We start from the raw sequence: 13,813 nt of genomic DNA on the forward strand, positions 1-13,813 counted from the left end.
TGAGCAACAGAACCAGTATCAAATACCCAGGCGCTACTGCGAGCATTAGTTAAGTACACATCAATAACATGTATATCAAATATACCTTTCACTTTGCCATCCTTCTTATCCGCCAAATACTTGGGGCAGTTCCGCTTCCAGTGACCAGTCCCTTTGCAGTAGAAGCACTCAGTCTCAGGCTTAGGTCCAGACTTGGGCTTCTTCACTTGAGCAGCAACTTGCTTGTCGTTCTTCTTGAAGTTCCCCTTCTTCCCTTTGCCCTTTTTCTTGAAACTGGTGGTCTTGTTGACCATCAACACTTGATGCTCCTTCTTGATTTCTACCTCCGCAGCTTTTAGCATTGCGAAGAGCTCGGGAATTGTTTTATCCATCCCTTGCATATTATAGTTCATCACGAAGCTTTTGTAGCTTGGTGGCGGTGATTGAAGAACTCTGTCAATGACACTATCATCACGAGGATTAATTCCCAGTTGAGTCAAGTGGTTATGGTACCTAGACATTCTGAGTATATGTTCACTGATAGAACTATTCTCCTCCATCTTGTAGCTATAGAACTTACTGGAGACTTCATATCTCTCAATCCGGGCATTTGCTTGAAATATTAACTTCAACTCCTGGAACATCTCATATGCTCCATGACGTTCAAAACGTCGTTGAAGTCCCGGTTCTAAGCCGTAAAGCATGGCACACTGAACTATCAAGTAGTCATCAGCTTTGCTCTGCCAGACGTTCTTAACGTCATCAGTAGCACTGCAGCAGGCCTAGCACCCAGCGGTGCTTCCAGGACGTAATTCTTCTGTGCAGCAATGAGGATAATCCTCAAGTTACGGACCCAGTCTGTGTAGTTGCTACCATCATCTTTCAACTTAGCTTTCTCTAGGAACGCATTAAAATTCAACGGAACAGTAGCGCGGGCCATTTATCTACAACAACATAGACATGCAAAATACTACCAGGTACTAAGTTCATGATAAATTAAAGTTTATTTAATCATATTACTTAAGAACTCCCACTTAGATAGACATCCCTCTAATCATCTAAGTGATCACGTGATCCATATCAACTAAACCATGTCCGATCATCACGTGAGATGGAGTAGTTTTCAATGGTGAACATCACTATGTTGATCATATGTACTATATGATTCACGCTCGACCTTTCGGTCTTAGTGTTCCGAGGCCATATCTGCATATGCTAGGCTCGTCAAGTTTAACCTGAGTATTCTGCGTGTGCAAAACTGGCTTGCACCCGTTGTATGTGAACGTAGAGCTTATCACACCCGATCATCACGTGGTGTCTCGGCACGACGAACTGTCGCAACGGTGCATACTCAGCGAGAGCACTTATACCTTGAAATTTAGTGAGAGATCATCTTATAATGCTACCGCCGAACTAAGTAAAATAAGATGCATAAAGGATAAACATCACATGCAATCAATATAAGTGATATGATATGGCCATCATCATCTTGTGCCTTTGATCTCCATCTCCAAAGCACCATCATGATCACCATCGTCATCGGCTTGACACCTTGATCTCCATCGAAGCATCCTTGTCGTCTCGCCAACTATTGCTATCACGACTATCACTGCCGCTTAGTGATAAAGTAAAGCAATTACATGGCGATTGCATTTCATACAATAAAGCGACAACCATAAGGCTCCTGCCAGTTGCCGATAACTTTTACAAAACATGATCATCTCATACAACAATTTATATATCATCACATCCTGACCATATCACATCACAATATGCCCTGCAAAAACAAGTTAGACGTCCTCTACTTTGTTGTTGCAAGTTTTACGTGGCTGCTATGGGCTCAGCAAGAACCGTTCTTACCTACGCATCAAAAACCACAATGATTTTTTGTCAAGTGTGTTGTTTTAACCTTCAACAAGGACCGGGCGTAGTCACACTCGATTCAACTAAAGCTGGAGAAACAGACACCCATTAGCCACCTGTGTGCGAAGCACGTCGGTAGAACTAGTCTCGCGTAAGCGTATGCGTAATGTCGGTCTGGGCCGCTTCATCCAACAATACAGCCGAATCAAAGTATGACATGCTGGTAAGCAGTATGACTATTATCGCCCACAACTCTTTGTGTTCTACTCGTGCATATAACATCTACGCATAGACCTGGCTCTGATGCCACTGTTGGGGAACGCAGTAATTTCAAAAAAATTCCTATGAACACGCAAGATCTATCTAGGTGATGCATAGCAACGAGAGGGGAGAGTGTTGTCTACGTACCCTCGTAGACCGAAAGCGGAAGCGTTATGACAACGCGGTTGATGTAGTCATACGTCTTCACGATCCGACCGATCGTAGCACCGAAGGTACGGCACCTCCGCAGTCTGCACACATTCAGCTCGGTGACGTCCCACGAACTCTAGATCCAGCTGAGGTCGCGGGAGAGTTTCGTCAGCACGACGGTGTGATGACGGTGATGATGAAGTTACCGATGCATGGCTTCGCCTAAGCACTGCAATGATATGACCGAGGTGGAAATCTATGGAGGGGGCACCGCACACGGCACAATCAACTTGTGTGTCTATGGAGTGTCCCCTTCCCCCGTATATAAAGGAGTGGAGGAGGGGAGAGCCGGCCCTCTCTATGGCGCGCCCAAGGGGGAGTCCTACTCCCACCGAGAGTAGGATCCCCCCTTCCCTAGTTGGAGTAGGAGAGGAAGGAAGGAGGAGAGAGGGAGAAGGAAAGGGGGGCCGGCCCCCACCCCAGTTCAGATTGGGTATGGGGGGCGTGCCCCCACCTTGGCCGCCTCCTCCTCTCTCCCACTAAGGCCCAATAAGGGCCATATACTCCCCGGGGGGTTCCGGTAACCTCCCGGTACTCCGGTAAATGCCCGAACTCACCCGGAACAATTCCGATGTCCAAACATAGCCATCCAATATATCGATCTTTATGTCTCGACCATTTCAAGACTCCTCGTTATGTCCGTGATTACATCCGGGACTCCGAACAACCTTCGGTACATCAAAACACGTAAACTCATAATACCGATCGTCACCGAACGTTAAGCGTGCGGACCCTACGGGTTCGAGAACTATGTAGACATGACCAAGACTCATCTCCGGTCAATAACCAATAGCGGAACCTGGATGCTCATATTGGTTCCTACATATTCTACGAAGATCTTTATCGGTCAAACCGCATAACAACATACGTTGTTCCCTTTGTCATCGGTATGTTACTTGCCCGAGATTCAATTGTCGGTATCCCAATACCTAGTTCAATCTCGTTACCGGCAAGTCTCTTTACTCGTTCCGTAATACATCATCCCGCAACTAACTCATTAGTCACATTGCTTGCAAGGCTTATAGTGATGTGCATTACCGAGAGGGCCCAGAGATACCTCTCCGATACTTGGAGTGACAAATCCTAATCTCGATCTATGCCAACTCAACAAACACCATCAGAGACACCTGTAGAGCATCTTTATAATCACTCAGTTACGTTGTGACGTTTGATAGCACACTAAGTGTTCCTCCGGTATTCGGGAGTTGCATAATCTCAAAGTCATAGGAACATGTATAAGTCATGAAGAAAGCAATAGCAACAAACTAAACGATCAAGTGCTAAGCTAACGGAATGGGTCAAGTCAATCACATCATTCTCTAATGATGTGATCCCGTTAATCAAATGACAACTCATGTCTATGGCTAGGAAACTTAACCATCTTTGATTCAACGAGCTAGTCAAGTAGAGGCATACTAGTGACACTCTGTTTGTCTATGTATTCACACATGTACTAAGTTTCCGGTTAATACAATTCTCGCATGAATAATAAATATTTATCATGATATAAGGAAATATAAATAACAACTTTATTATTGCCTCTAGGGCATATTTCCTTCAGGAGGAGGGACTTGGGGTCCAGGCGGACCAAGATCTCCCAGAGGATGATCGCATCTGGGAGGCCGCGGAGGAGAGGAGCCGCTCCAGCTATTGCCGCCATGGTCGCCGGCTGGGAGTTGTGCCGGTGGCGGCGGAGGGGATCGAAGTGAATTGGATGGAGATCGAGAATGAATTGGATAGATTTTTTTTGAGGGATATGAATTGGATAGATATACCACTCTGACTGTGGGTGGAATGCTCTCTCAAACTGGCTGGGTTGGGCTTACCCCGGAAGCAGATCACTCTCAATTGAGAAACGTCCTCGTCCTTCCAATTTTCTAGTTCTTCTTTTTTCACCAATCTAAAAAAATTTCTTCGTTTTCCCATGGAGATGCATAATCTACTTCACCTAGCTGGAGATTGTTCTTATCTCTCAAAAAAATATTTAAAAAATAGCCTGCGGTCGAGAGTTGTGTTCAGTCTGATCTCTTTTGATCCTTCCCTTCTCTCCTGCGAGTTCATCTTCCCTGAAGAAAGAGAGACACGCAAAGGGCGATCCGGGAATGTTGATGTAGGATGCTTGACCTGCATGAGGATGAAGGTGACGAATTTGCGTGGGAAGATGAAGCGAAGGTACCTGAGGTGCAAGCTAAGCGGTTTGCTATTGCTAGGGTTCATACAAATAAGGGATTTAGCCCATCAACCCTATATTCATATATGAGGGTGGCATGGAATCCGGCAAAAGAGGTGAGATGACGTATGATTCAATTGAATCTCTTCACAGTACAATTCGGTTGTCTAGGGGATTGGAACACAACTATAAATCTAGGACCTTGGTTTTCATAAATCAAGAAGTGATCATAGTTCTATATGGTGGATTTGAAAATCCACGACAAGTGGCTCCGAATAAATTCCGGTTTGGGCTCGAGTTATGAAACTCCCAGATAATTATCTCATTGAGTCAATAACTAAGGGGATGTTCGGGAACATGGGAGAGGGTACAGATCCAACGGTCGGCTGGGTATGTGAGATCTTCGGTGAGGGCTGCGAGTTAAACTGGATGTGCGGCGGAAGTTAGATCGTTTTGTCTCCGCACTAAAGTAGGAAAGAATTCATGGTATCGGTTAAAAAAATGCTAAAATATGAGAAACTTCCAACTTTTGTAATAACCGTGGGATTATTGGTCATTGGCATCAAGAATTTTCCTTCATTCCTACCCGGCTTGTGGCCGTGTGGGGCTTTGGTCGTTACGTAAGGTTGTCGTATGGTGTGTGGGATCGTCAACGGCTGGTCTAATAGTTTTTGCCTGTCTCTGTGGTCGGTTTCCCTTCTTCGGGCATCTTCAACGCAAGCTGCTTATACAGGCGCTTAGGTGAATAAAAATAAATGATATAATTAAAAAAGCAACCAAGCGCCGGTCTGTTTCAACGCTAGGCGCTAATTAATAGGCGTTAGATGTGGGTGCATGTCTAAGACAATAGGTGGGCTGCGCTGGGCTTCCATCTGGTTGGCGCACGGCCCCTTGCCAACGCGTCCCTTGGCCGAAGGCTTGTTTTGGGATGTGAGACCAGTATTTAAGTGTTGTGTTTGCAAAACAGCAGATAGAAACACCAGGCTTCCATCGTGTAGAAGAGATAGACGAGAAGGGTCAGTTTTGTGTTTTTTCACCGGAGCCTGTTCGGGACATGCTCGTTGTGCAAAATGAACCACGTCTTGCACGGAAAGTACATGTGCTTCGACACGACCTTCTCTACAAGTGTGTATGGCCTACCATTTGCACTAATCATATGGGTTGACAACCATGGATCATCTGTTATGTTGGACTCCTAAGGGACGAGACAATAGGGTTATTTAGATGGATTGTAACCACATTTGTCGAGGCAATGGATGTAGAGGAACCAAAATGCATAATGACAGACCAAGAGAAGGCAATGAACCATGCATTAGAGGAGGCACTTCCGAAGTCCATGCATATCAAGGAAAAATATTGGGGGGGGGGGGGGGGGGGGGGGGGGGACGCAACAGTGTTTTACATGGAACGAAGGGATATGTAAAGACCTCGGTTTACTGACCAATATTCGGTTTTTTTGGGATGTCTGCTCGGACTCTTACCATTGTGGTTGCTCAGAGGGTGTGTTTTGCCCTGCTTGCCCGACCTTTTGATGGTGGGGCCTGGCTGGGTGGCGTGCACCTTGCACGTATTGGTTGATCGCCCATTGATCATCTGGCCAGCTTACTTGGCTTCCTTCTGCTCATGTGGTTCTGGGTGGCAGTGCCCGGCTGACTTAGAGACAAGGCAGGGGAAAAATGTCGCATCACAATAAAAGCATGGCCACAACTAATTAAATTGGTAAATAAAATGAATATCACATCGACCATGCCCATAAAGAAATTAATAGATCTTGCTTTGGTCGGGTGCGCGCCAGATGAGTTCGTGCGTGTTTATTTCTCTGCATGTTGGGTTTGATGGAGGGAACCGTGGAGTGCGTTCGTCGGTTGGTTTATTAAACTTCAAACTTCAATATCTTTTGATATGGAAAAACCTTGAGGTGATTCCTTTTGCAAATTGAACATATCAAAATCTGCATTCTTCATGTATATAGAATTTCAAGTTTTGAATTTAAATTTGAATCAAACTAAAATGTTAACTTGAGCCTTATTCTGGCTATATCTTGTGATCCATGTTATATCTGAAACCTATTCTTTTTGCATATTGAGTCATTCAACACATACTTTTTTAGAGCTTTAAGATTAGGTTTGAATGAAAATTCATTTTAGTTAATTCTAGTCATAATTATAAATTTAAATGACTTCCACTCATATCTTTCAAAGTAAAATTCTTTCTCGTATGAACTTAATATCGAATGAAGATTGTTCCTAGCAAAGTTTGTAGCTTATGTTCGGTTGTTGTTTTCATGTTGCTTATCCTGGTTTCGCCGTCTCCACCTCAACTGGATCGTCTTCCACCTCTGCCCAGCACAAGGAGTCTCCTCCCATTCATCACGCAACCAAGTCAAAGAAAACGGGACGACGAGGACCTCTCACAAGGGTCACGTGTGTTTATATTCGCGCCTCTGCGGCATGCTCCACCCATTTGGCCCGTCATTGACCTGGCCTGGCCTCGTTGACCCGTCGTCATGCGCTGCTGCACGACTGCATCTGCATGCCCCCTTCCTTCCAGCTTCTTTCTCCCCTGCTTCATCCATCCATGTCTGTCAGCGTCACTGACCTGGCCTCTTCGCTCGAGCACTCAATCCGCATGTATATATTCCAGCTCGAGATGGAGGGAGTGCACGGCTCACTCACCACTCACCACTCACACGGAACGGAATTATTCACGACCGAAAGACCTGGTAGCTGGTAGTACAACAAGACACCGACACACCACAGGGCCGGCCGCCATGGACTCGTCGTCGTCGCGCTCGGCGGCCTCCGGGGCCGTGCCCACCGTGTCGTCCGGCGCTGCGTTCATCTCCGCGGCCATATTCCTGCTGTTCCTCACGTTCGCCCTCGCGCTCATCATCCTCCGCCACTCTTACATCAACACCGGCGCGGCGCCCACTCGGCCGCTGGCGTGGGGCGCCCAGATGGTGGCCCCGCCTCCCAGGACCAGGGGTGTCGACCCGGAGCTGCTGCGGTCGCTGCCGGTCACGGTATACCGCGCCGTGGACGGAGTCGGATCGGTGGAGTGCGCGGTTTGCCTGGCCGAGCTCGAGGACGGGGAGGAGGCGAGGTTCCTGCCCCGGTGCGGCCATGGATTCCACGCCGGGTGCGTCGACAGGTGGCTGGCGTCCCACACCACCTGCCCGCTCTGCCGGGTCACCGTCGGTAAGCCGGACGCGCTTACGTCGACGAGTCTCCCTTCCGTACCGCGGGAGCCGGCGAACTACACAGCGAACCTGCCGGCGAGTGTACTGCTCGGGGTTACAGACCAGGCCACGCTCGACGCGGTCACCATGGCCACTGACGGAACGGTGGTGATCGACGTTCCGGAGTCAAGGACCGTGGCACTGGCAGCGACCCCGCGCGACGCGTCCAAGTCTCCGGGCGTGAACAGGCTGAGGTCGGTGAAGAGGCTGTGGAGCTTCGGGCGGCAAGGACCGTCGGGGTCCTCTACGCCCTGCGCCGGCGGCAGTGGAACGGCAGACCTAGAGCAGGGCATTAGAGCATCTCCAGCCGTTGGCCCCCCAAGGGGCGCCTAAAATCGCCGCTTGGGGTGAGCCGGCGCAAAAAATGGCCCCGGGACGAGTTGTTCCCAGCCGCCCGGCCCAGGACCATCTCGGACGCGTTTAAAAAAGGCAAAAATATAGCAAAGTTCGGCATATATTACATAATAGTCGTGGATTTTTATTACATAATATATCTAATTAAAAAAGAAACTGGCTAAACGCGGAGTAGTCGCCGTCGTCGCCGCCATCCTCGCCGCCGCCGTCGTCGTCGGGCTTCTCCTCCTTGACGCGGCCGTCCCTGGTGGACCCCTGACCGGCGTCGCCAACGCGAACTGGTGGCGGCGGCGCGTCGTCGTCGTCGCTGTCCTCGATGACAACGACTCCTCCTTCGTCGCGGCCTCGGCGGCGCTGCGCGAATCGCCGCAGGGCGGCGCACTGGCGCTCCCTCGCCATCTTCAGGGAGTCCGCGAGGAGTGCGAGGAAGAGTGCGAGGAGGAGGAAGAAGAGGAGGCGCCGAACCTCCTGGGCAACCATTACCCGTTGCGTCGGCGGTGAGCCGTGGCCGTGGGTGCCGCCCTCGCCGGGGGGTATGCCAACGGCGGGTCGTTGCCGCCCTCGAGGTACGTCAGAACGCCCTCGAGGGTGCGCCTGGGGACACCCCACCACAGGTGGCGTCCTTCGCTGTTCTTCAGGCCGGCCACCACCGGCGCGCCGTTGGTGGACGCCATCCTCTGTTGTTGCCGGCGCTGAAAGTATGCCGTCCATGCCGCTTGGTTGTCGGCGGCGTACTCGGGGAGGGCGAGTTGGGCGTCGGTGAGGGAGGCGCGCACGACCTCGACCTCGTCGGCGAAGTAGGACGGTTTCGCCACGGCGTCGGGCAACGGGGGAATGGGCACTCCCCCGTTGCTGAGTCTCCACCCCGTTGGCCCGGCGCGCATGTCCGGCGGCACCGGGTTGTTCGCCTGGAACAGGAGCCAAGACTCTTGTTCGCGGAGCGAGCGGCGGCCGAAGCCGTTGACCGCCGCCTCATCTCTGGGGAATCGCTCGGCCATCGGGAGAGGGAGGGAGGGAGAGGGAGGGCTCGACGGCGGCGCTCGGGAGAGGGAGGGCTCGACGACGGCGCTCGGGAGAGGTAGAGCTCGGCGGCTAGGGCTGGTGTGGCCAGAGGCGAGGGAGGCCACCGGCTTATATAGCCGCGCCGCGCCCGTGTGTACGCGTGCGAGAGAGGGGAGGCGTCGGCGCGCCGCCCCGTGACGCGCCGCCCGTGAGGAATCAATGGTAAGGCTGACCGGCGGCAGCCTTGCCATTGATTGCACGCGAGAAACCGAGGCGTTGGGGGGAAGACGACGCGCGGTGTCGCTGACGCGCCGGGCCCGCGGCTCTATCGCGCCAAAACCGCTCGCCCCGGCGCCCCGAGCGCCCCCCAGCGCGCCGGGTTCGGCCTGGGTCCGCCGGCGCTAATTTCGGCCCAGGCCGGCGAAAATCGGGCTCCTGGGACACGACTGGGCCGATTTTTCGGCGCCGGCGCGAAAAAATTGTTGGAAATATGCCCTAGAGGCAATAATAAATTGGTTATTATTATATTTCCTTGTTCATGATAATCGTTTATTATCCATGCTAAAATTGTATTGATAGGAAACTCAGATACATGTGTGGATACATAGACAACACCATGTCCCTAGTAAGCCTCTAGTTGACTAGCTCGTTGATCAATAGATGGTTACGGTTTCCTGACCATGGACATTGGATGTCGTTGATAACGGGATCACATCATTAGGAGAATGATGTGATGGACAAGACCCAATCCTAAGCCTAGCACAAGATCGTGTAGTTCGTTTGCTAAGAGCTTTTCTAATATAAGGTGTCATTTCCTTAGACCATGAGATTGTGCAACTCCCGGATACCGTAGGAATGCTTTGGGTGTACCAAACATCACAACGTAACTGGGTGACTATAAAGGTGCACTACAGGTATCTCCGAAAGTGTCTGTTGGGTTGGCACGAATCGAGACTGGGATTTGTCACTCCGTGTAAACGGAGAGGTATCTCTGGGCCCACTCGGTAGGACATCATCATAATGTGCACAATGTGACCAAGGAGTTGATCACGGGATGATGTGAATTACGGAACGAGTAAAGAGACTTGCCGGTAACGAGATTGAACAAGGTATCGGGATACCAACGATCGAATCTCGGGCAAGTAACATACCGGTAGACAAAGGGAATTGTATACGGGATTGATTGAATCCCCGACATCGTGGTTCATCCGATGAGATCATCGTGGAACATGTGGGAGCCAACATGGGTATCCAGATCCCGCTGTTGGTTATTGACCGGAGAACGTCTCGGTCATGTCTGCATGGTTCCCGAACCCGTAGGGTCTACACACTTAAGGTTCGATGACGCTAGGGTTATAGGGAATAGATATACGTGGTTACCGAATGTTGTTCGGAGTCCCGGATGAGATCCCGGACGTCACGAGGAGTTCCGAATGGTCCGGAGGTAAAGATTTATATATGGGAAGTCCCGTTTTGGCCACCGGAAGAGTTTCGGGCGTCACCGGTAATGTACCGGGACCACCGGAGGGTTCCGGGGGTCCACCGGGAGGGGCCACCAGCCCCGAAGGGCCCTATGGGCTGTATGTGGAGAGGGACCAACCCCTTAGTGGGCTGGGCGCCTTCCCCCCCAAGGCCCATGCGCCTAAGGGTTTGGGGGAACCCTAAGGGGAGGCGCCCCCCTTGCCTTGGGGGGCAAGGCAACCCCCCTGGCCGCCGCCCCCTCCTCAGATTGGATCTGAGGGGGCCGGCCCCCCTCTCCCTTGCCCCTATATATATGTGGGGAGTGGGAGGGCAGCAACAACCCAAGTCTTGGCGCAGCCCTTCCCCTCTTCCATGTCCTCCTCCTCTCCCGCGGTGCTTGGCGAAGCCCTGCAGGATTGCCACGCTCCTCCATCACCACCATGCCGTCGTGCTGCTGCTGGACGGAGTCTTCCCCAACCTCTCCCTCTCTCCTTGCTGGATCAAGGCGTGGGAGACGTCACCGGGCTGCACGTGTGTTGAACGCGGAGGCACCGTTCTTCGGTGCTTAGATCGGAATCAACCGCGATCTGAATCGCTACGAGTACGACTCCTTCATCCGCGTTCTTGCAACGCTTCCGCATCGCGATCTACAAGGGTATGTAGATGCACTCCTCTCTCTCTCGTTGCTAGATGACTCCATAGATTGATCTTGGTGATGCGTAGAAAATTTTGAATTATTGCTACGTTCCCCAACAGTGGTATCAGAGCTAGGTCTATGCGTAGTTTCTATGCACGAGTAGAACACAAAGTAGTTGTGGGCGTCGATTTTGTCAATTTACTTGCCATTACTAGTCTTATCTTGATTCGGCGGCATCGTGGGATGAAGCGGCCCGGACCGACCTTACACGTACTCTTACGTGAGATAGGTTCCACTTACTGACATGCACTAGTTGCATAAGGTGGCTAGCGGGTGTCTGTCTCTCCCACTTTAGTCGGATCGGATTCGATGAAAAGGGTCCTTACGAAGGGTAAATAGAAATTGGCATATCACGTTGTGGCTTTTGCGTAGGTAAGAAACGTTCTTGCTAGAATCCCATAGCAGCCACGTAAAACATGCAACAACAATTAGAGGACGTCTAACTTGTTTTTGCAGGGTATGCTATGTGATGTGATATGGCCAAAAGGATGTGATGAATGATATATGTGATGTATGAGATTGATCATGTTCTCGTAATAGGAATCACGACTTGCATGTCGATGAGTATGACAACCGGCAGGAGCCATAGGAGTTGTCTTAATTTATTGTATGACCTGAGTGTCAATGAAAACGCCATGTAATTACTTTACTTTATTGCTAACCGTTAGCCATAGTAGTAGAAGTAATAGTTGGCAAGACAACTTCGTGAAGACACAATGATGGAGATCATGATGATGGAGATCATGGTGTCATGCCGGTGACGAAGGCGATCATGCCGCGCCTCGCAGATGGAGATCAAAGGCGCAAGATGATATTGGCCATGTCACGTCACTTTATGATTTGCATGTGATGTTTATCATGTTTACATCTTATTTGCTTAGAATGACGGTAGCATAAATAAGATGATCCCTCACTAAAATTTCAAGAGACGTGTTCCCCCTAACTGTGCACCCTTGCGAAGGTTCGTTGTTTCGAAGCACCACGTGATGATCGAGTGTGATAGATTCTAACGTTCGAATACAACGGGTGTTGACGAGCCTAGCATGTACAGACATGGCCCCGAAACACATGCGAAACACTTAGGTTGACTTGACGAGCCTAGCATGTACAGACATGGCCTCGGAACACAAGAGACCGAAAGGTCGAACAGTCGTATAGTAGATACGATCAACATGGAGATGTTCATCGATGATGACTAGTCCGTCTCACGTGATGATCGGACACGGCCTAGTTTGACTCGGATCATGTATCACTTAGATGACTAGAGGGATGTCTATCTGACTGGGAGTTCATTAATCAGATGAACTTCATTATCATAAACATAGTCAAAAGGTCTTTGCAAATTATGTCATACGCTTTAGTTCTACTGTTTAAGATACGTTCCTAGAGAAAATTTAGTTGAAAGTTGGTAGTAGCAATTATGCGGACTGGGTCCGTAAATTGAGGATTGTCCTCATTGCTGCACAGAAGGCTTATGTCCTTAATGCACCGCTCGGTGTGCTGAACCTCAGCGTCGCCTGTAGATGTTGCGAAACATCTGAAATGCACGTTTTGATGACTAGGTGATAGTTCAGTGCGTAATGCTAACGGTTTAGAATTGTGGCACCAAAGACATTTTTGAAACGTCGCAGAACATATGAGATGTTCCGAAGACTGAAATTGGGGTTTCAGACTAGTGCCCACGTCAAGAGGTATGAGACCTCTGACAAGTTTCTTAAGCCTGCAGACTAAGGGAGAAAAGCTCAATCGTTGAGCATGTGCTCAGATTGTCTGAGTGCCACAATCGCTTGAATCGAGTGGGAGTTAATCTTCCAGATGAGATAGTGATGGTTCTCCATAGTCACTGCCACCAAGCTATTAGAGCTTCGTGATGAACTATAACATATCAAGGATAGATGATGATCCTTGAGCAACTCGCGATGTTTGACACCGCGAAAGTAGAAATCAAGAAGGAGCATCAATTGTTGATGGTTAGTAAAACCACTAGTTTCTAGAAGGGCAAGGGCAAAAGGGATACTTCATGAAATAGCAACTCATTTGCTGCTCTAGTGAAGAATCCCAAGGTTGAACCCAAACCCGAGACTAAGTGCTTCTGTAATGAGGGGAACGGTCACTGAAGCAGTACTACCCTAGATACTTGGTAGATAAGAAGGCAAGGTCGACAGAAGTATATTGGATATACATTATATGAATGTGTACTTTACTAGTACTCCTAGCAGCACCAGGGTATTAGATACCGGTTCGGTTGCTAAGTGTTAGTAACTCGAAATAAAAGCTGCGGAATAAACGGAGACTAGCTAAAGGTGAGATGACGATATGTGTTGGAAGTGTTTCCAAGGTTGATGTGATCAAGCATCGCATGCTCCCTCTACCATCGAGATTGGTGTTAAACCTAAATAATTGTTATTTGGTGTTTACGTTGAGCATAGACATGATTGGATTGTATTGTTCATTTAAGAAGAATAATGGTTACTCTTTTATTTGAATAATACCTTCAATGGTCTTGCACCTAAAATGAATGGTTTACTGAATCTCGATCGTAGTGATACACATGTTCATGCCAAAAGATATAAGATAA

At 49.5% G+C, this 13,813-nt stretch overlaps 1 protein-coding gene across 1 annotated transcript; it reads left to right on the plus strand.

The window, feature by feature from the left end:
• The first annotated feature begins 7,153 nt into the window (after window positions 1-7,153).
• LOC109777560 (E3 ubiquitin-protein ligase EL5-like) lies at window positions 7,154-8,186 on the plus strand. Its single transcript, XM_020336175.3, has one exon. The coding sequence runs from the start codon at window positions 7,254-7,256 to the stop codon at window positions 8,052-8,054; it is 801 nt and encodes a 266-aa protein (XP_020191764.1). The 5' UTR covers window positions 7,154-7,253; the 3' UTR covers window positions 8,055-8,186.
• Window positions 8,187-13,813: the final 5,627 nt, after the last annotated feature.

Source organism: Aegilops tauschii, chromosome 3 (genome assembly GCF_002575655.3).
Source record: "Aegilops tauschii subsp. strangulata cultivar AL8/78 chromosome 3, Aet v6.0, whole genome shotgun sequence".
NCBI classification, from domain to species: domain Eukaryota; kingdom Viridiplantae; phylum Streptophyta; class Magnoliopsida; order Poales; family Poaceae; genus Aegilops; species Aegilops tauschii.

Bases quoted from the DNA above. Each gene is read 5' to 3' on its own strand.
- LOC109777560 (XM_020336175.3), top strand. From the start codon at position 7,254: ATGGACTCGTCGTCGTCGCGCTCGGCGGCCTCCGGGGCCGTGCCCACC.